Source organism: Hippoglossus hippoglossus, chromosome 15 (assembly GCF_009819705.1).
Source record: "Hippoglossus hippoglossus isolate fHipHip1 chromosome 15, fHipHip1.pri, whole genome shotgun sequence".
NCBI lineage: Eukaryota > Metazoa > Chordata > Actinopteri > Pleuronectiformes > Pleuronectidae > Hippoglossus > Hippoglossus hippoglossus.
In genome coordinates this window covers 24,236,154-24,257,768 of record NC_047165.1, presented here as the reverse complement: position 1 = coordinate 24,257,768, position 21,615 = coordinate 24,236,154, and the positions used below count along the sequence as shown (strand labels likewise).

Below are 21,615 nucleotides of genomic sequence, written 5' to 3'. Positions count from 1 at the left end.
ATTATAGAAAAGATAGAGAGTCCTGTCTTTTGAGCATTCTGGGCTTGATCAGAATATTGAGTCATGAGAAATGTTCATTTCAAAACAAAGACATTCTATTCTATTCATGAAAGTTAATAATTTTGCCCCTCTTGAGGAGAAATTGAAACTGTTGCCTGTGATGTCAAAGATGACGCGATGCCCGTATGCAGGCATCATGAAAAACAAATTACTCTCACAGAAGCTAACGGAGTTTCCTGCTGCAAGGACAGCTAACGGAGCTAACATTATATCAGCATCATAAATGTATCTACAGCCATCAGACAGTAAGTAAAAAGACTGATAAGAAGCTACTTCAGTATTCAACACAATGTTGAGCTAAGAAAACCTATGTTAAATATGATCTAGCTCGCATTGCTGAGAGCAAAAGAGGGGAAATATACAATTTTTTACTCAAATATTTCATGGCACCACACACAGCGTGCTTCTTTAACTTTTGAAATTGCGTTAATGTAGTTTGTAGAAAAATTCTTCAAACACTTTTATTTTCATCATTATTGTACTTTTTTGACACTGACAGTGTTTGGGGCTGTGTTTTAGCTTGTTTCCAGATGTCAGCTAGTTTGGTCATGCTAACAACAGGCCAAACACATTCTGCACTGTTTAACAAATGTTATCTTTAATAGGAGCAACCTTCAGTTCCGACATTTAGTCCAGATACACATAGGCCAATTTAGCTATTTCAAAAATTGAAATTACAGTTATAAATGAAATCAAGCTTTATTATTAATCAGCCCAACAGGGGTGGTGAGGTGGAGTTTCAGCAGTCCCTTAGACACTCGGACTACATATTGGGTCATAGTGCATGCTATTAACCTACTAGTCTTTCAGTCAGCTGATGTCCACACTATCAGTGGATGGAAAAGACGGATGAAGTAAGTGCTCTGTTCATAGGGATTCATTATTGATGGTTATCACTGTGAAGACTTCAATGAGCACTTTAAGGAAAGGGTGAATACGGCTCTGTGTATTGTTACCGATGAGGACATGAGATGTTGACTCACTGACACCCTAAATAAAACAGAAAGTTGCACAGATACATCCTGACTTTACTATTAGCCCCTATCATGACTTTGTATCGGCTTCATTCGCGTATCCTGACAAATGTTTTCTCTGTCCCCCTTCTTGGGCGAGTCCTCGTGCCAATCACCGGGCCTAAACTGTCCACTGTGTAAACATTATTCTGAAATCAGTCCTGACTTTCAGTTTTGAAAAAACATGGATCTCATTTAGCTGCACGAAAATGAGGAACGTAAAACTTGCGCTTGTCCGGGTCGTTAGAGGCTGATGACTTTATCAATGCTTTTAGGGATGGTTTCGCAACAATAAGTGTCCAGTGAAAAATAGTTTCTGTCAGCAGTCCTCAAGTATAGGATCATATTATGCTAGAGTTGTTGTTGATCACTAAAGGGGAGTTTCAAATTGCCTCACTTACACCAAAAACGGGTTCTGTGTGTGTGTGTGTGTGTGTGAGAGAGAGAGAGAGAGAGAGAGAGAGAGAGAGAGAGAGAGAGAGAGAGTCTCCGTTCGCAGGCTGGGGGGGGCTGGCTGATGATTGCCAGTAGAGGAAATGAGAAAGTTGAAGCACCACTCAGCTGAGACACAGCTCACCGCTTGTTGATGATCAATACATTCACGTGTGTGTGTGTGTGTGTGTGTGTGCGCGCTGCAGCAGCAAGTGACCGATACCACCGGTTTCTGTCTCCTCGAGCTGCGTTCAGCGGCGTGACCCCACCAGGAACACGGAAGCCGCGCACCTGTGAGCTGACGTCACACGCTGAGAGTACCTGCAGCTACACGTCCAGCTGAAGTCAGTTACTGAAACTAGCTTCACGACGCGAGACAAAGGAGCCACGACGACTGGTCGCTGAGGGATATATCCACCATTCGTTTCCACTTTTTGTGACTTTCATCGCGAGGAATATAGAAAAAAGGACAAATAAGCAGATGGCGACCGCTTGGCTCGCGGCTGTGGGCATTTTATTCGTCGCTTTTCAGGTGAGATTTCCTGCTGTGGCTTTCCTGTCAGTGTGCACCTATTCGCGCCGTGTGTAAAACCTGTTTCACTCTCCCTACTCATTAACATCTGATAGAACACTATGTGGGCCTTCTATATGTTGTATCGATAACTTAAAGATAATGTCTGTGTTTCGTTTATGCTGCGGTCAGTTTTTCTAATGTCGGTACAATCTCTACTTTTATCACTACTTTAACTTTGATCACTAGATTAACTTAGCGCCGCTCTGCTGAGTGTTTTACAGGACGGAGGTAGAAGGTGGGAGAAGATGAAAGATGGCCAAATAGGGGTTTAACCAGTGCGGCTTTTTTCAGTCTGACTTTTAAAGTTCACGAATCACATCTAATTTACCCGTAATGTGTAGATGAACGTGACGGAGCAGTAAACGCAGAGACGGGTTGTGTTTCACAGGAGTTCGAACGTGCTGAGCGGATGTGCGCGGCCTCGCCCTTGTTCCACTCATGTCGTCACTAGCAGGTTAAATTCCTGCCCAACATGTAGTGTCCTTACATTCACAATTTCGGCCCGGTTTGTGGAATTTCAATGATTGATAGACCTAGACACGAGTAACTGCGTTTCGATTGTTACAAAGCTGCTTTACTCTCTACTATATAAATTCAAGCTCCTTGTCAGACAAAATAGACTGCAGGCAACTTGGGCCTTCAGAACTTGGACCAGGCATGTTCCCTATTTATTTGACATCTTGTAGATTAATAAAAAAAAATGTCAGATTAACCTATAATTTAATTATTTTTTTTATTTCAGCCTCATGAGACATTAAGTTGTTTCCAGTTTGTCTACCTATCCCAACAATTACAACAACCACACAAATGAAATGTTGTTTAAAGTTGATGGATTTTATTTTTGTTGACCGATTTACACATTTTCCATGATTTGGATTATGATTAACTGAAACTGGTTTTCCCTCCTAGGCCTCAGCTTTAGAGACCACAGAGGAGCCAAAATGTGTACCTGGATTCAAGTCAGATGTGTTGATCTTCAGAGTGACCAGAAAGCACCTGGGGCCGGGTACAAGGCTGGGCAGAGGTGAGAACAATCCAGGAAGCTGCTCTCACTCTTTGTCTATTGCACACGGACCTGAATTAAACTTAATTATGGGTTATATTTTTGGTCTGTGCATTTTTAGAAGAACAATTTAGCGATAGAAACACCTTGCCCCAGATTAGTGATAAATTAATTTCCCCAGCTTTTTGCTCCTCTGGATCAAATGGCCTTCTGGAGACTAGCTGTTCACATTGTTTTCACATGTAGCCCAAACACCCTCACATCTTAGCTTGGACTCGCACTGCTTGCCATTGTAATGCTCTTATCTTCCAGGGCAAAACAATGTCCCCAAGCCTGTTCTGCAGGCCTTTCTCTTTGACTGGTGTCAGATATTCAGAGTAAAGCAGCACTGTTTTTGTGTCCGTTTACTCCACATTTTCTGTTCTTTCACCGGACTGTTGCGTGCATTACTCTAGTTTTGCTTATTTGTCAGATCCTGAATGTTTCCCACGATGTAGAACCTAACAAAGCATTGTTGTGTGATCAAAGTGTTTCCTAGTTGTTGTTGCTTGTCTATTAAACCCAAGCTGTCCTGAACTAGGTTTCTAGTTTTCCAGTTCCAGATTTACCATTTGTTAAATAATTTTTTGCACTTTAAAAACCATTAATGTAGGTGTGTTTTGTCAGACCAACTGAAATTAAGAAATACAGCTGTGGAAGTGAACTGAATTTTTACTTCACTCTACTGTGTATCTTGGTGCAACTTGTTTATTATCTCGAAGTAAAGGGTTAGGGTTAATAATAATAATAATAATAAGCACCATTACTATGCCTGTTCTCCTGTGCAGGGTCACTGAGGGAGTGGAGCCTATCCCAGTATATATTGGGCAAGAGGTGGGGGGTTAAGCACAAGTGTGAGCTTCACCTTCATACAGGAGAACCAAGTCTACTGAGAGAGATGTGAACTCTAGAGAGAGATAGAAAGGGGTCATTATTGACTGCTGACATTTACTCTGTGAACTCATTTGGGACACCTTCTTCAACTACTATGTTGTCCAGTGAGTGCTTGGTCTTGATCAGCTGTTTGGTATTGTGTTATGGCTTTTTTTACACTCACAGAAAAGTCTAGCCAAAATGTACTAGACAGGTTTGTTGTAACATTAATACTCAGGAGATTGAGGTTTGGTTTGATCCTCGGCTTTTCTAGTCCATGTGTCCTGAACCCTCAATTGCCCCTGATGTCTGTGTGTGAAGCTCTGTATGAATGGGACTTGTGTAAAGCACTTTGAGGAGTCAAGAATAAAAAAGGGCTATATAAATCTGTTATTACAATCCATTTTAATAAGCATTACATAAAAATCCATTTACCATTTTAGTAAGCATTGTTGGCTTTTAGCAGGTTCTCGTACATGACTACAACAATAATGGGAAAAAAACAAAGTGCTTCTACATTGAGAATACTGTTTTTCCTATGCACATAATCTGACGTTGTTCAAATACATCTGAAATATTTTATTTTTGACCATGTTGGGATACATTTCCAACAGCAAGTCTTTGCACAGGAATGATACTGACTGTCCCATATTAGGTGGGTCAACAGTCAGTACTGAGATAAGCACTGACCACTGAAAGACTTCCTATTACCTTCAGTGTTCAATCACACATTTGCAAGCCCATGAGCCATTCACTTGACTTGTACCTGCTCTCATCAGTGCGCCAGTCTGGTTCTTTATGTCACATTTCTTTACTGCCTGGCCTGGACTAAACTACATAATCTATTCATCGTTTTAACATTTTCAATACACTGGTGCCGTTCTTTTGAAACTTGGTGTGACCAAAGTTGGTTAAACAGTGACATTATATTAAATAAATCCTGAGTGGTTAGAGTAGTAGATAATAAAAAATATCAAATGAGCTGTATATCATTACAAGAGTACAGTGACTCACTTATTTACTGTCTGTATATTCACTTCAGCTCAGGTAGATAACAGTCCAAATTCCAGTCCACCAGTCATGTTTATATTCAGCAAATTAAGTTTTAACATGAGGTAACACTTGCAGACAAAAACTGTTTTCGCTCACACAAACCTGCTACTCATCACCTGGAGCTTAATTATTCGTTTCCTTTACTTATGCTCCACCTAGTGTCCAAAATACAATATTGCATGTGGTAACCTTTGTACTGCATTAACATCAACCAAAACGAACAGAAACTATTAGTATGGCTCCACCTATTGCAAAACACTGTTTTAGCTGTAGAAACTCATTTCATTGTCCTTCCCATACTCCTCATAAACAGTTACTGATGCTGCACGCTTACATGAGGGTTCTTGGTGTATAGGCAGAGAAAGAAATTGCAGGAGGGGCTGGATGATAGGGCTCGAAGTTGAATTAAAAAAAACCTATTTATTCAATCAAGACAATTGCACCCATATGATTCTAACAACTGTAAATTAAATGTTCTACATGAACTGGATGAATTTACACTGTTTGAATTGGAAAAACATTAAAAAAATGATTGTGTGTGTGTGTGAACAACTGAGTCAGAGGTGCACACAAGGGTTGGGCGATGTTCATAGTTCATCTTGTCACCCTGTAAAATTGTTTTAAAGTAGTTCTATAACTAAAATAATATAAACTTAAATAAATGACTTTAAACACATTGGCACTTTTCAAATCAAAGCAGTTTTAAATTTAGAAATTCTACTTGCATTACTCAAAGTTGTCTGTTAATATATCAACAAATAAAAATTAAAAGCCAGAATCATACAGGTAACCTTTAGATTACCAGATTACTGCTGTACTGTATATTTAGAAAACTATAATGTACAAGTAGGCAGACTTTTTATGGGTTAGAAGTGGGTTATTAGTGGGTGTGTAAGAAAAAGCAGGAACATTTCTGGGTTTTATTAAAACTCCAACATTTGTAACAGTAAAGAGAAGAACACTAAAGAGCATGTTAGACTTGACTTCAAATGAAACTACGTAAACAAAAATAACCAAAGAATAGGAAAGAGAGGTGAGGGTGACCGGCAGCTCCAGGGAAACTCCACAGGGAATAAACAATCCACCAGATGATTTCCTCCTGACTCCAACTTGGAACGAGGCATCTGCTCCCAAGTGGCGACAACAGAGACTTTACACCGTACTTTTGTAAAGGTAAAACGGATGATCCTCTCCGACCTAAACACGCATTGCTCTGAAGCTACTGGTCACTTCTGTTTGTTGGTTCACATTACGCAAGGTTGTGATTGGAGTGTGATTGGACACACATGCATATACGCAACAGGCTGCACCTGCTGCTGTGGCAGTGTGTGGGATTATAGGGAGACATGGCGTGGTTCTGTCTTTGCGTATCACAAACTGAAATCATGTAAGACTGGACAGCTGGACATTTTAAATGCACATTCAGATTACAGCGGCAGCTCTTCGGCTGTTACAGCTTCACTCCCCAACAAGCATAGGATTATGAGCTTTCACCTATAGGCTGTCAGAGAGGAGAAGCTCCTCCTGGCTCTACAGGAGTTGTTAAGATTAGGTGGGGGTAAATAAAAATGTTCCCTTAATTCAATTCCATGCAACCTTTAGAACTCAGACCATCATGGAATATAATAAAAACAGTAGCTGATAGTCTTGAAAGCATTGCTGCACCTTGTGGTGTTTGGGGGTTTATGAAATACACGTTAATGCACTTAAGAATAATTAAATTTTATTTGTATAGTGCCAAATCACAATATACATTATCTGAAGGCACTTTACATAGAAGAAACACAACATTTCCCACAATGAGCAAATTTGGCGACCGTGGAGAGAAAAATCTCCATTAACTGGAAGAAACCCCTAGCAGAACCAGACTCGATGTGGGCCATCTGCCTCGACAGGTTGGGGTGAGCAGGGGAAAATGGGGAGGACAGGGGAGATGGTTGGAGAAGAGGGAAGAAATAGGAGAAACCAGGAAGAGTTGTGTAACCATCTTGTTTCAGCTCTGACAGACTAGTTGTTTTAATGAAAACAAGAGTGATAATTATGGACAGCAGCAACAATTCATATAATAATAATAATAATAATAATAATAATAATAATAATAATAATAGTAGTAGTGGTTGTATGAATCCTGCAGCTCTGGAGTCAGAGATACCTGCAGACAGAGAGAGACAGAGAGCGAGAGAGACTATGGTAAGAAAAAGACACGTAGTAAAATAAATGAATGTGGCGGCAGTGAGACAGAAAGAAGGGGAGAAGTGCGCAGTGCATGATGGGAGTTCCCCCAGCAGTCTAGGCCTATAGCAGCATTTCTTAGGGATAGTTCAGGACTCACCTTTTCCAGCCCTAACTATAGGCTTTATCAAAAAGGAATGTTTTAAGTTTAACCTTAAATGTAGAGATGGTGTCTGCTTCCTGAACCCAGAGTGGGAGCTGGTTCCACAGGAGAGGAGCCTGGTAGCTGAAGGCTCTACCTCCTGTTCTACTCTTACAGACTCTAGGAACCACAAGAGAGCCTGTGTTTTGAGAGAGAAGTGATCTATTGGGACAATACAGTGTTATGAGCTCTTTGATATATGAAGGGGCTTGATTGTTCAGGGCTTTGTATGTGAGGAGCAGGATCTTGAATTTTATTCTGAATTGGAGCCAATGCAGAGAAGCTAAGACAGGAATAAAATGAATAGAACACTTCTAATGTCACATTTTTCCTCTGTCATATTTTAGTCTGTGTGTTGTGTACATATTCATCTGTGGAGATGTGTTCTGCTCCAAAGCAGACTTATAAAAGCTTAGTAGAAACCGTTGCCGTAGAAAACGCAAGCACTTTAGAATGAAGCATAAACTTTCAGTAGGGGAATCCACCTCAGTCATGGGTTTCTTACAACACATCAAACTTAGTTACATTGATTTAAATGCCTTGCCTGACAAAGGGACTGGTCATTACAGAGCAGTGGATTAAGATGTTGATACTATAGTGTTAGTGATGAAATAATATTGTGTGCTTTTGTACTGATCATAATGCAAAGATAAATATATGATTCTCATCTGTATAAGTTCAGTACAGATACTGGTCAAAGATGTTTTAGCCCAGGTTAGGACAAACATCATCACCAACAACCTTGAATGAGGTTTGAGAATGTTGGCTTTTAAGTACACCAGTAATGTAGGGTTTAACAGCATCTAACATTTTGTGCTGCTAAAAACACTAGTTAGTTTTTGTCCTTCCTTTGCATACCTCAATCAATGCACAGAAAGCACAGCCTCTGATTAATCTGATCATATTAGGTAAATCTAAGTGATATTCCTTGTTTGTGTATCCATAACCGCAGCTGTATTAATAGTGGTGAACTTTTTTATGATTGAAGGACTGTGCAACAAGTTTGACCATTTGCAACAGTTTCTCCATAGTGCTACAGTAATTGAATGTAACTGTTAAAAAATGTTTCATAATTCACTTAGAATCTATTCTGGGGAACTTAAATTTGATATGTTAGTAAATTTGTTAAACTAGGGAGCAACACTGTTGTGTCCATGAATGTAAAATGTGTGAACTGCACATTATTGGATAAATTATATTCACATTTCCTGATTATAAAATTGTGGGCCACGCATTTCCCCTGGCAAATGCTAAATGATGAAATCTTGATGCATGAAGATCTTTTTAGGCCACAATTTTTGTGTTGACAGGACGGCAGCCTAATAACTGCAGACAGCTGTCTAGCAAGTGATAGCAGTGATGGACCAAATAAACTAGAATCTCAAATTCTATACTTCCACAGCTTTGCATCTCACAGCCATACACAAATCAAGAGCTCACAGGCTTTTCAGCCTCTCCCTCTTGTATATGCAACCTCAGAATCCACTCTTAAGATATCCAGTCAGCTAACCATCCTGGGTCAGGACAGTCCTGTGAACTGTGGCAGGTTCATATGCTGTAACTGAAAATGTAACAGATTATAGAACTGTTGTGACTCTAGGAGGCTGATGTGGCAGCTATCATCTCTTATTTTATGAACTGAAATGACCCTTTTGTACAAGTTGTTTTTACTTGATTTCTTCAAAGTAGACATTTAACATACATCATGCAGCCCTAATTGAACCATTTATGACAAGCTGCCACTTCCACGTGATATTTAGCTTAGTGTGTGTGAGTGTTTTTTATCCAGTGAATAATATTTTGTCATGTACTGAAAATTTGCAGATTGATTTCTCTGCATGCACTAATTGTTTCTTGTGTTCAATCCCAGTGGGCTTCAATGACTGCACAAACCGCACAAGATTTCTTTTCATCAGTAATGACAGACGTTTCATGGTCCATCCAGATGGGATATTGATGGTGAGCAGACTTTGACAGACTCGATATCTAAAAAAAGAGCAGTTTCTGATTCCAAATTATTTTTTTTTATTATAATGCTGTAATTCCTGCATGTTAATCTGATCTTCATTATGAAAATCAGATTATAATGCTGTAATTCCTGCATGTTAATCTGATCTTCATTATGAAAGCACAGTTTAGCCTCTTAGACAGTTAAATTATGAAGGATATCGTTGTACAGAATGTAACGGATTTCCAGGATCCACCACATCAGCTCTGTTTAAACACCCAGTATGTGTACGTTTTCTTGTCGCTTTCTTTACCTACACTTTATATTGTCCTGCGATTTAGATGATGAACATCAACATCAGTTGCTATGATCACTTTTAAATTTACCCCAGCCATGTTGGAGAGGAATATCATCAAAATGTCAGAGCAGTTCAGTTGGCCAGAGTTGACATGTTACGTCAAAGTGTTACCTGTATGTCTACCTTCACTGATGATTTTCGTTTTTCATCCAGGTAGGGAGAAAGGTTTTTCTTCATGAAGGACACCTTGACTTCTTTATCCATATTTGGAACTCGCATGGTAAAAAAATGACAGTTCCTGTCAAGGTAGTGGACCATGGACATCACCGTGGGCATCACCAAGGGGATAACCGCGGTCATCACCATGTGCATCACCAAGGGGAAAACCATGGGCAACATCAAGAGAGAACCCATGGGCATCACCAACAGAAAACCCATGGGCATTACCAAGGGAAAAACCAGGGAGATCACCATGGGCATCCCCATGTGCATCATCAAGAGAAAAACCATGGGCATCACCAAGGTAAAATCCATGGGCATCAACATGGGCAACACCAGCGAAATGTTGAGCATCACCTCGGAGAGAACAGACACCACAACAATCAGCACCACTTGAATGAAGTGGACTCTGCTAACAATACAGAGGTATGAATAGAGGCCCTGTTGGAGGGTAATAAATAATCTAAATTTGTGGAAATAAAAAATGATTTTGAAGTAATACATTTGATGGAAATTAGTTTGCATGCAAACACTTGTTTCCTTAAAAAACACTGTCTGTGTTTGAATGGGAAAAACTCAGTATTATGTCTCTAGAGGTTGGCAATACAATGCTTCATAGCAGATTTGAAAGGTTTTTGAGCACAAGGAAGAAATGCAGCCCTTACATATTAAGTTGTCATGGCTGTACTGAGAGTCTGACAGTTCCACTGAAAATACGTTTCTTGCCCCGGGATAAATACACAGCAAGTTTAATATCAACCAACCTATGCTCCACTTGGCTTGTCTGAGCGTATGATCAGCTGCCTGAAGTTGTTGGTCAGAGTGGTGGGTCTCTTATAAATCTGCAGAGGAGGATGGGAGAAGTGGTTGGGTTTAGCACCACAGACATCCAGTATCTATACCGTGTATGGCTGCAGAGTCACTTGGGGAAGGAGCTTATCCCAGTGCACACTGGTTCATAGGGGGGTCCACCCTGGACTGGTGTACTCCTTGGACAGTAACGGCTAATGTTGACGCCTGCTCTAAGATTTCAGGATTTCTTTAGAGATTGTCTATCTAGACTCTTGTTAGACTAATAAACCCTATAGTACTTAAAATGTATGTACATTTTTATAGAATGCAACCACCCCAGAGGTGCCTGTTCTGAAGTTCCCCAAATCTGGTGATGGATTGAAGAGGAGGAAGAGAGACTGGGTTATTCCTGACATCAATGTTCCTGAAAATAACAAAGGACCCTATCCTCTTAAAGTATCTCAGGTAAGATGGACAATTTGCACAATCAAATACTCAAATGCAAAAAATGTCTAATAACAATGGTTGCAGAAAATAGAAGTTTCCTTGTAACAATGACAACTACGTTCTTTGGTGCACCATGGCTGTGATTTAACAAGGTTGAGATCACATGGTAACTTACTTGATCAGAATGTAGAATATGGTAGCTAAGCCAGTCTTTGTTTTTCTAGCCCAGGAATTTTAAAGCAGCAAACCTCAAAGAACTTAGCACTTCTTCTTTACTAAATTTAAATGGTTTTGCAATATATTAACTATGGTTACAGTCAGTGAGAATTGTTTAACTCACACCTGTTGTGTTTTGTCCAGATCCGTTCTAGTGAAGATAAAGTGAAGACGATATCTTACAGCATCACTGGTCCAGGAGCTAATGAGCCTCCCCTTGGCCTTTTCACAATGGACAGGCTCACTGGTACTTTGTATCTGACACAGCCTCTGGACAGAGAGAAGGTGGACAGGTACACGGTAAGCACCCTCTCTGATGTTAGTTTTATATCTACACTTTTTGTCAAACATTGTGTATTTCTTTTAACTTTCATTTTATGCTGACGTCCAAGTACAGTAAAGTGCCTTCATCTACACTCAATAGCCCTTAATAGAACATGGACAAGTGAACCAAAAACTCATTATAGACAGTTTGTGATAAATTTGTGGTGAGGTTAAGATCAGGACATTGTTATGAAACCATTTCTAAAGCTTAGTCTTCCCAGGAGCATAGGGATCTCAGTAGTTGTGAGGCAGAAGAGGTTTGGAACCAAAGGTCTCTTCTAGAGCTGGATGTCCAGTCAAGTTGACTAACCAAGGCGGGCTGAGACAGGGAGGTGGAAAAACAATATATATATATATTTCAGTGCCTCATTTTGGTGCCTGAGCTATGTACTGACAGAGTTATCCTGCTTAGAGGTAACATTAACATCACTGCACGTGCCTCTGGTGGCAGCACACTCTACATGGCTTTGGCAGCACTTAATGTTACCCTACAGTTATCTAGTAGCTACCTCAAACTCAAGTAGACAAAACAACAAAATACCTGAAGATAAACTGTCGAAAATATGTCTATATTTTATGTGAAAGGATTCCGACACTGGGACATGCAGCAAATGTGTGAGCAATTGAGAGAGGAGAGCCGAGAGCAACTGTTGTCCCAGGAGCAACAGCTTATAGAGTTGGTGGTATGTTGTTTATGATCCACCAGAAAACCGAGAGGAGAAGAAGAAAGACAAAATAATTGTCTGGTTCCTCCTAGCCGTGTACAAGATACTTTTGAAAGCAGAGGGTTGCACCTTGAAGATGTTCCTTGAAAAAAACCTGCTTCAGAGTGAACACAACCTAAGATTGGCATGACTGTTAAACTCCCAGCGTGACAATGACTTGAAGCATGATGCCAAGACAAAGCTGGAGTGTCTTCAGGACAAGTCTGACTTTCCTTAAGTGGTCCTGACAAAGTAAATGGTATCTGGACTGTATTTAAATTGCGCTTTTTCAGTACAACATTTACAAGCGCTTGACAATTTGTGTGGCAATCAAACACACATTTATACAGTGTCATCCAGACTTAAACCCCATAGAAACTGTGTAGAGACTTGAAGCTCAGATACCAAACAAGAAGACTTGAAGCTGTAACTTCTGCTAAAGGAGCCTCTACAAAGTACTGAACTCGGGGTCTGAATACTTCTGTAAAAGAGAGGTTGTTTCTGAAACCAAGTCAGGATGGGTTATTAATTGTAGACTGATGGGAAAAAAATGGAACTTGGTCCATTTAAAAAAAATGATATCTATTATACAATGTGTGGAAAAAAATGTCTGAATACTCTGAGATCACTGTGTGCAATCGAGTAGTAAACAGGCAGTAAAGCCTACCTGCATTTGGGTTGACACATCCACTACTTTTCTTAAAAAATGGACATAAATGAGCAATAATCAAAATGCCTTCTGGAGATGTCATGTAAACAAAGTAATGCCTACCATTCAGTGTTCATTTCATTTATGTTCTCCCTCTTAATGCATTTGAAAAGTCTTCTTTTAAATGTATTTTACAGTGGTGTCAAGTTTATCTCTGTTTACTTGCCAGTAGTATTTTTCATGGCCTACTGAGTGTAAAACTCATGGCTGGAATATACCTCACATCACCTGAATGAAATATCTACATTAATTATTTTTACATGTGTTGTATTATGATACAAATTTGTGTCTGTTCGCAGTTTCAAGCACATGCTGCGGTAGATGGGTCACTAAATGCTGAGCAGCCGATGGATATTATGGTGATTGTAATAGACCAGAATGACAACAAACCTGTTTTTGGTCAAGATACATTTCTGGGAGAAGTTCCTGAATCCTCACCAACAGGTACAGTGAGATACTTTCATTTATGATTGGATAAATATGTTACATTTAACAGAGAAGAGCTGGCAGTAATATTCTGTGGCAGCACTGACGTTTTTGTGGTCTTCTCACTTCAATTATTCACTGATTTAGGTTTCTTATAGCTGTAAATTATATTTAAAATGGGAGAATGAAAGGTTGGCAAATGGAATATCTCCAGAATGTAAACAATTATTAATAATTTGAAATGAAGCATACATGCTAAAAGATTTTGCAGATGAGTGTTTGTGGGTTGAGGTAGGTGTTGAGTAGAGTCCAGAAAAATGGGGAAGAATGAATCTGCAGAATATAGATGTAAAATTACATTTGTTGACGCTTTTCTCCAAAGCGACTTACAATAAGTGCATTCAACCATGAGGGTACAAACCCAGAACAACAAGAATAGAGAAAGTGCTATATGTAAGTGCCATTTTAAGTGCTACTAAATTGTTAGTTTTAAAAATGTTATTTAAGGTATAATCGGAAGAGGTGTGTTTTTAGTTTGCGGCGGAAGATGTGTAAACTTTCTGATGTCTGGATGTCAATGGGGAGCTCATTCCACCATTTAGGAGCCAGGACAGCAAACGGTCGTGATTTAGCTCGCAGTGAGGGAGCAACAAGCCGATTGGCCGAAACAGAGCGAAATTAAAAGTGTTCACGTTGTGACGCCTCTGTACTTAAATTCACATTTCTGAAAACCCCTTTGTGCAGGTTTTGAGGTGATAACGGTTGTGGCCATAGATCTTGACGAGCCGGGTAATGCCAATTCGGATATTCGTTACCGTATTCTGAGCCAGGATCCAAAGTTCCCCAGTGGCCCACTGTTTGAGATCAACCCAAACACTGGAGCAATCAGAGTCAATGCCCGTGGGCTAGACAGAGAGGTGAGGATTTTAAAACGTACTGTATTAGCATTTTACTTCAACTGTGCTAGCATTCATAATTTTAGATATGTTAGATTATTATGAAGCCTCTATTGATCTTGTAGTCACTTTACCATTCATAGGAGCTGTCTGTCATTGGCTGTCGGGTAGGACTGTAAAGATGAACAGATCCATATTTGGGAATCAATGTTTAAGATGCATGTGATTCCACTGATGAAACTGCAGATTCTGGGTTTCCAGGAGAAGTTGTTTAACATGGGTGGAACACAAAAACAAAGTTTGTTTTGCAGGTATTTGGACAAAGGACAGAGCAATGAGATTAGTATTACCTTTTCATCACTATGTCAGGCCTGGTATAGATTTAGTGTTTTATGATCAGAGAATGATAGCAGAGTGTTTAAGTTGTCCATTTGATGAGTTACACTAATTGTATGTCTCCCCAACAGAAATACCCAAAGCACACTCTGGTGATAGAGGCAGCAGACATGGAGGGAAACGGGTTGACTGGAAATGCCAAAGTAATCATCACTGTAACAGACAGCAATGACAACCCTCCAGCTTTCACTCTGTCCTCTGTAAGTAAAACATACAAACAGTTCAATCACAGCTTTGCAAGGATGTCTACTTGTCACCAAGCAGTGTGCTTTTTTTCTTTTTCTTTTTTCTTCTGTCTGAAATACAGTACAGTGTTTTAAAAATGATTAGGAAATCAACTGTAAATCTGCACCCATCATGCAGACATGTAGTACAAGTACAAACATCTTTACAATCACAGCAAGTCACCGGGGCTTGATGAACATTGACTTCATACATGGTCAACTGTAAGGCTACTGCTGGAGAACATAGCTGATCATAATCTTTTTTTGGTGATCAGCAACAAACAATGATTGTTTTCCATTTTATCGGATCTCAGTTTAGGTTCTGAATGTCTACGACATGATTGGATAGTAATTCTTTTACATTTATACTTTTCACATGTGAGAACAAATCAAATGGAAACTCAGATATTGATGTAGGAGGGTATCTTTAAGAAATAAACCTTTATGTCAGGGAACTATACTTTTTTCAACATATCCCTTGCTTTCTCACAGTATGAGGCAACAGTACCAGAAAATAGAGTGGACGCTCTGGTCATTACGATGGCAGTAACAGATGGTGATGAGCCACATTCACCAGCCTGGAACGCCAAATTCAAGATTGTTGATGGTGATCCTGGAGGCCTGTTCACAGTCACAACAGGAAGTAACAAACACGAAGGGATCATTACTACTGCCAAGGTAGGACCTAAAGCATGACTTCTCAAACAAGCCACAATATCAAAGATTAGAGATATCTGTGAACACTTTTATTTGGAACACTACACCTATACTGGGTAGTTCCTCCCTCAACTCCACAAGATTATAGTAATGAAGTAGCAGTGTTCAAGTGGCTTACTCTTTTAGAACAAGTTTGTGTTTTACAGGAGAACAACATGTAAGATCGTTATCTGATAAATGAATGTACTGTTTCCTCCATCCAACCAGGGTCTTGACTTTGAAATGATCAGCAAGCACACTCTGTTGGTTGCAGTGGAGAATGACATTCCATTTGCTACTCCACTGCCCACTGCCACAGCCACAGTGGTGGTGAACGTGCAGGATGTCAACGAAGCTCCAGTCTTTGAACCAGTTGAAAAGTTTGTGTCCAAACCGGAGAACCTTCCTGTTGACGGTGACGTGGTGCAGTACATTGCTTCTGACCCCGACATTGCACGCAAACAGAAAGTCATGTAAGAGAAAACTAATGAAAATAACATGTTACTTTGAACATTTATCAAAACACATTAATCCCTGTTGCAGAAAATTAGACAGTAAAGTTTAAAACGCTGCTCACACTAGTTTCATGTGGGAGTGAAATATACGATGTGAGAAGTCCAGCTCGAGAAACAGATTTGTATTTAAAGGAGTAAGACACTAAAAGACAGCACAGTGATTTGTAATACTCACAGACAGGATTAAGGCTGCAACAACTAATTGATTTAATCAATCATAAAAATAGTTGGCAACTAATTTCATAATCGATAAATAGGGTCTGCTCTAATGCCCTGCACACACTGCAGCAATGTTTCTGTAGGTGGGGGCAGTACTGCCTTGTGTAGCTCATGTAACAACACGGACATGGACTAAGCTTTTGAAAAGTGGCAGAGACAAACACTGCTACCAATACAGCACAGACAAGTGTACTTTCCAAGTGTTGAAACAATTTACATTAATGCCTTCAAAGAAGACTGTTTTCTGCAAAGCTGATCTTGTATGGCACAGCAGCAAAATATCTGTGGAATGAACATGAGGAGAGAACATGTTGGAGCTGAAGATAACTTTTTCTCTTGGTTTACCAGGGGATCGTAAATAGCTTCAAGGATCATACCACAGTGATATGCTGCCGTGTCATGTGAAAGTTTTCTTTTAGTCTTTCATGTAAAATATTCTCACACTTTAAACGACTGATGCTTTCCCGGCTCATCGAGGAGAGAGAAGGCAGCTGTGGTCAAGAGAAGATACATTTTAGATATTAAATTATGACTAGTTGGAATTAAATTGTAGACATCTGAAAGTGGAATTATATTCATAATTTGATTGCGGACATCTTAATGCATATGTAAAGATAATTTCACAAGAAGATGTGCAATTAGTTTTTCTAAATAAACTGCTAGAAAAGATGGAATGAAGCTTTGTCTTATCTGATAAATAATCGCTTAATCAAAACAATTGCCAGATTAATCGATTATCAAAATAGTTGTTGGTTGCAGCCCTTGACTGGATATTGGTGTACAGCAATTACAGCATGAGCTGTAGAAAAGTACATCATCTTTACGTGATGTACACGCAGACTCTCACTATACTGTGATGAATTGAATATTGTTTAATTGACAAGTTATTTGAATGTCCCATTGTGAAGCTTGTTTTTGTGATGAGCTTGTTTGCATTGACCTCACATCATTTCTCTGACTGTCCAGGTATAAAATAATCAGCGACCCTGCGGGCTGGCTGAACGTGGCCAAGGACACAGGCCTGATTAAGGTGAAAAGCATCATGGACAGAGAGTCGCACTTTGTCAAGGACAGCAAATACACAGCACTCATTGGTGCATACGACAATGGTAGGTGTGACAATAAGCTTGATAATCGTTAAAAGTTGTCGAACTATAGACTTGAGAATTAATTTTATTTTGCTCACCGTGTGTGTCACCAGATGACGTCCCGGCCACAGGAACTGGTACTCTGATTATACAGCTTGAAGACGTCAATGACAATGCACCCATAATTGAGGAACGTACAATAAAGGTGTGTTTCATTTCCCAGATGCTGAACAGTTGTCATGTGTTTGAGCACTTTTAATGCTGATGTAACTTAACATGGAGGAGTTTAGCTGTCTGGTGGAGAGCCTCTATACATATGAAACAAATAATTAAATGCCGCTGTTCTAAAAGTAGCCAAACATAACTGTTGTCCACTTAATTGATCAGCAAATTCAAATGTTTCAATATGACATTTTGTGTTTTCTCAGGTGTGTTACAAGGAATCGGCTCCTCAGCTGCTTTCAGTAACAGATAAAGATGGACCTGGCTTTGCTGCTCCATACAGTGTCTCTTTACAGGGCATGTCCAAGACCAACTGGACCGCTCGGATGAATGATTCCAGTATGTGCACTATGATACAGGCTTGTTGTTTGACATGTTTTTAGATTGTTGTAAAATAAACCCACAAATGTAACTTGATCAAGAAAGGGACAACACTTTTCTACCATGTGTCAGTGCTTTTAGTGCTGTTCTATTTCATGATAACTGATGGAATTTATCAAACACTTCTTCCTCCCAGGCTGTGTACCACGCAGTGTAAGCTCCAAAATTTGAAATACTTTCAGGTCAGATGCTTTAGTATAGATTTGAAATTGACTTCTGAGGTTTGAATGATTAAAGTCGACTGAGGTTATTCTGAGCATGAGGGTGAGCAGTTCCAGAGAAGAAGACCTCATCCTATTTACAATGTAGCATGTTTGTTATGGTCAATGTGTAGCTTAAAGCAATTGGTGGGAACAAAATGAGCGCTGCTTTGGAAATGAATCTGGAATTAGATTAAATTAAAGATTCCTGAGATATATATATATATTGACATGGAATAATGCAGGGGTTATAAACTACACTTTCTTCTCATTTCTTCTTTGTTGCAGAAACGGGCATCGTACTTAATTTAGGCACTGAGCTGGAAAGTGGAGAATACACTGTGGTCCTGAGGGTTACAGACAACGATGGCATGGAGCAGGACAACACCGTCCAGGCCACAGTGTGTGACTGCACAGGTGAAATCGTGTCCTGTTCAGGGCGAATTGCCGGTGGGAGCAGCCTGCCCATGATTCTTGGAATACTGGGAGGCATCCTGTTGCTGCTCAGTGAGTCTTTGATTCTAGTTCAATTTGAAAAGATTTATATCAAAATTCTAGGGACTGTAGGTGAGAACATTAACATGTAACTCAAAGAAAAGCTTTGAATCTCAACCTGCAGCCGTGTGTTTCTGGTGATGTGATCATTTGTTCTGTATGACACAGGCAGCAGGAGAAGCTATGACTGTTTCAGTAATTCATGCAATGTTTGCTCTTCATTTGGGCATCAGAACATTTGTTATATAGGACCTGACAGCCTCCAGTAATGGACAAAGCTGGTGAAAATATGCTTTTGTTGGGAACAATTTAAGGTGATGGATTAATCCACATTTGATGTGATTTGAAGCGATATGAAAAGTATACAACATGTCCTTTTGAAATGGTTGGTCCAGTAGTGACCATGGTGCTCTCATCACTTTACCTTCACTTTACTTTCTCAGCTAACACCTGGTGACCTAATCATGTGGGTGTGTTGAATTAACCTCTGTGCTCTTTGTTCAGTGCTGGTGCTGCTACTACTGCTGTTTGCGAGACGGAGAGGAGGAGAAAAGAAGGAGCCTCTTCTGCAGGACGATGATATCAGAGACAACATCTATTACTATGACGAGGAGGGAGGTGGAGAGGACGATCAGGTAAAGAAAGATGCAGGTTTGGTCTAATTTCTTAATCAGTCTCCGGTCACATGATTCTTTAAATAATCAAAGTAGCACATCAAAAGGTAAGGATACACTTCCAACCAGCTAATCAATACAGCAGCGATGAAGGCTTGGAAATAATTGAACATAGTCCCTTCTGTGATGTAACTGAAATCAAAGCAAAACCCTGACATGTATTTTGTGTCAGGACTATGACCTGAGTGTTCTCCACCGTGGTCTGGACAACCGGCCAGAGGTGTTCAGGAACGACGTGATGCCAAACTTCATGCCGGCTCCTCAGTACCGGCCTCGCCCTGCCAACCCAGAGGAAATTGGCAACTTCATTGATGATGTGAGTCAAAGCTTCTCCAAACATATTCATAACATCTTATATAGGTTGATTATTACTGCTTTGAAAGAATGAAATCATAATTTATAATTTCACTCATAATTTTCACAGGAGCATTTTCAAAACTGTCAGTGATGAACAATTTATTCTGTTCAGCACAAGATGTTAAAAAACTTGCCCTTGATGCTCATTTTGTTTCCATGTAATGTACATGGAGATGTTTTTGTCTTGTGATTTTTTTAATTTTTAATTTTTATAAATAGATGAATACTATCATCTCACCCACTATATTCTGCAGTGTTTGTATATTAAAGTTGGATTCTATAGAGTGACAATCTACTGTTTATCCCCTGCTCCCCTCTCAGAATTTGAAGGCAGCCGACAATGACCCCACAGCGCCCCCCTATGATTCCCTGCTGGTTTTTGACTATGAGGGCGGTGGCTCTGATGCAGGAAGCCTCTCCTCACTGAACTCGTCGAGCAGCGGAGACCAGGACTACAACTGCCTGAACGAATGGGGACCCCGCTTCAAGAAACTGGCAGACATGTATGGCGGAGGAGAGGATGATGATATGCTGTAAATGTACCAAAGAACAAACAATATGTTAAGGTGGATGCACGTATGGCTGCGTGAATGTTAGTTTGATCGACACATGGACTGATAAGTGAATGCATCCCAGGGAAACTACTCTCAGACAGACATCAGTCGGCTCTCAAATGTTGTTTTTTCTTTGTGTGGATTGTGGTTTACCTTACAGTGCAGTCCCATCAGCAGTTAACAGCCACCGCTCAAAGCCAGAGGATGTTGTTTTTGATTTTTTTGTACAGGAGTTCCCCATTTTGAATGGTTAAGCTCAGTCTGTCTTTTAGATCCCTGTTTGACCTCTAGGCTAAAGACTAAATCTGCTTTGTTTATTCTCTGTTCACTATGTTCCGGAGCCACCTGTTCAGTCTGAATGTGGATTTATGGATTTAGATGTATTAGCCTGCCGTTATGCTGGGTGATACTGGACACACACATGCTTGTAGTTGCACTGGTAACGTGTGTAAATTTGGCAATTTATGGTACTTTACATTTTTTTCTATGTAGTTTGCACCACTGCTACAATTACATGTCAGTTTTGTATTTCTGTTTGAGGAATGAAATTATATATAATCAAAGCAAAATCCAGGTAGCCAGCCAACTGTGGTCAATGAGTTATCAATAAATGCTTTTTAAAAATGATTGGTAAGTATCTGTTCAATAGACAACTTTATTACATTGCAATGTCAAACTTTGTATAGTTAACTCCAAAGGTACTTTATTACAAACTGTTGATTTTTAATTTTTATAAAATGTCTTAATACAAAGATACATTTGTGAATGGTCTTTATTTAAACAAGAACTGTGGCTGACCGGTGCATAAGCAGAGCAGACGTGTGAAGTAGAAACCCCCACACTGTTATCAAGTAGTGTAGACGGTGTGCTGATGATACTCATTTGTATCCTGTTTCACGCCATGTGAAAATTAAACCACTAGTGCAAAACAACGGTTCCTCTTCCAAAATTCCCTAAAAGTTAAAATTGGCAGCTGTTGAGGATGAGAAAGCTATAGTTTTTTTTATAGTCAGCTTTTTGACTGTTATGAGTTCACCATCCAGACAGGTGTAGTGCACCTCATGTTGCCATTCTCAGTGTGAAAATACTTGCACATTTAAAATAACCGAGTATGAAATGCATGTGTTGTCCCAAACTGAGACAACACATGTATTTAAAGCTGCTTTTCAAAAGCAATAATATCTGTATGTGGGA

The 21,615-nt window shown here is 39.7% G+C and overlaps 1 protein-coding gene across 2 annotated transcripts; it reads left to right on the top strand.

Annotated features, from left to right (window-relative positions):
* The first annotated feature begins 1,537 nt into the window (after positions 1 to 1,537).
* LOC117775289 (B-cadherin-like) lies at positions 1,538 to 21,106 on the top strand. 2 transcript variants are annotated; one of them, XM_034608301.1, is made up of 19 exons: positions 1,627 to 2,037; positions 2,989 to 3,103; positions 9,292 to 9,380; positions 9,881 to 10,052; positions 10,221 to 10,312; positions 11,003 to 11,143; positions 11,486 to 11,641; positions 13,378 to 13,522; positions 14,249 to 14,421; positions 14,868 to 14,996; positions 15,513 to 15,698; positions 15,945 to 16,189; positions 17,417 to 17,559; positions 17,652 to 17,743; positions 17,967 to 18,099; positions 18,630 to 18,848; positions 19,341 to 19,471; positions 19,683 to 19,826; positions 20,189 to 21,106. In XM_034608301.1, the coding sequence occupies exons 1-19, from the start codon at positions 1,987 to 1,989 to the stop codon at positions 20,402 to 20,404; spliced, it is 2,772 nt and encodes a 923-aa protein (XP_034464192.1). In that variant the 5' UTR covers positions 1,627 to 1,986; the 3' UTR covers positions 20,405 to 21,106. The 2 variants fall into 2 exon arrangements, with proteins under 2 accessions (XP_034464191.1, XP_034464192.1); XM_034608300.1 differs by having other exon boundaries at positions 1,538 to 2,037; positions 9,881 to 10,312.
* Positions 21,107 to 21,615: the final 509 nt, after the last annotated feature.

Excerpts from the sequence above, each read along its gene's own strand:
- LOC117775289 (XM_034608300.1), top strand. The coding sequence starts at position 1,987 with ATGGCGACCGCTTGGCTCGCGGCTGTGGGCATTTTATTCGTCGCTTTT. Across the intron at positions 17,560-17,651 it reads CATTGGTGCATACGACAATG|ATGACGTCCCGGCCACAGGA; the intron begins GTAGGTGTGACA and ends GTGTGTCACCAG. Across the intron at positions 19,827-20,188 it reads TTGGCAACTTCATTGATGAT|AATTTGAAGGCAGCCGACAA; the intron begins GTGAGTCAAAGC and ends CTCCCCTCTCAG.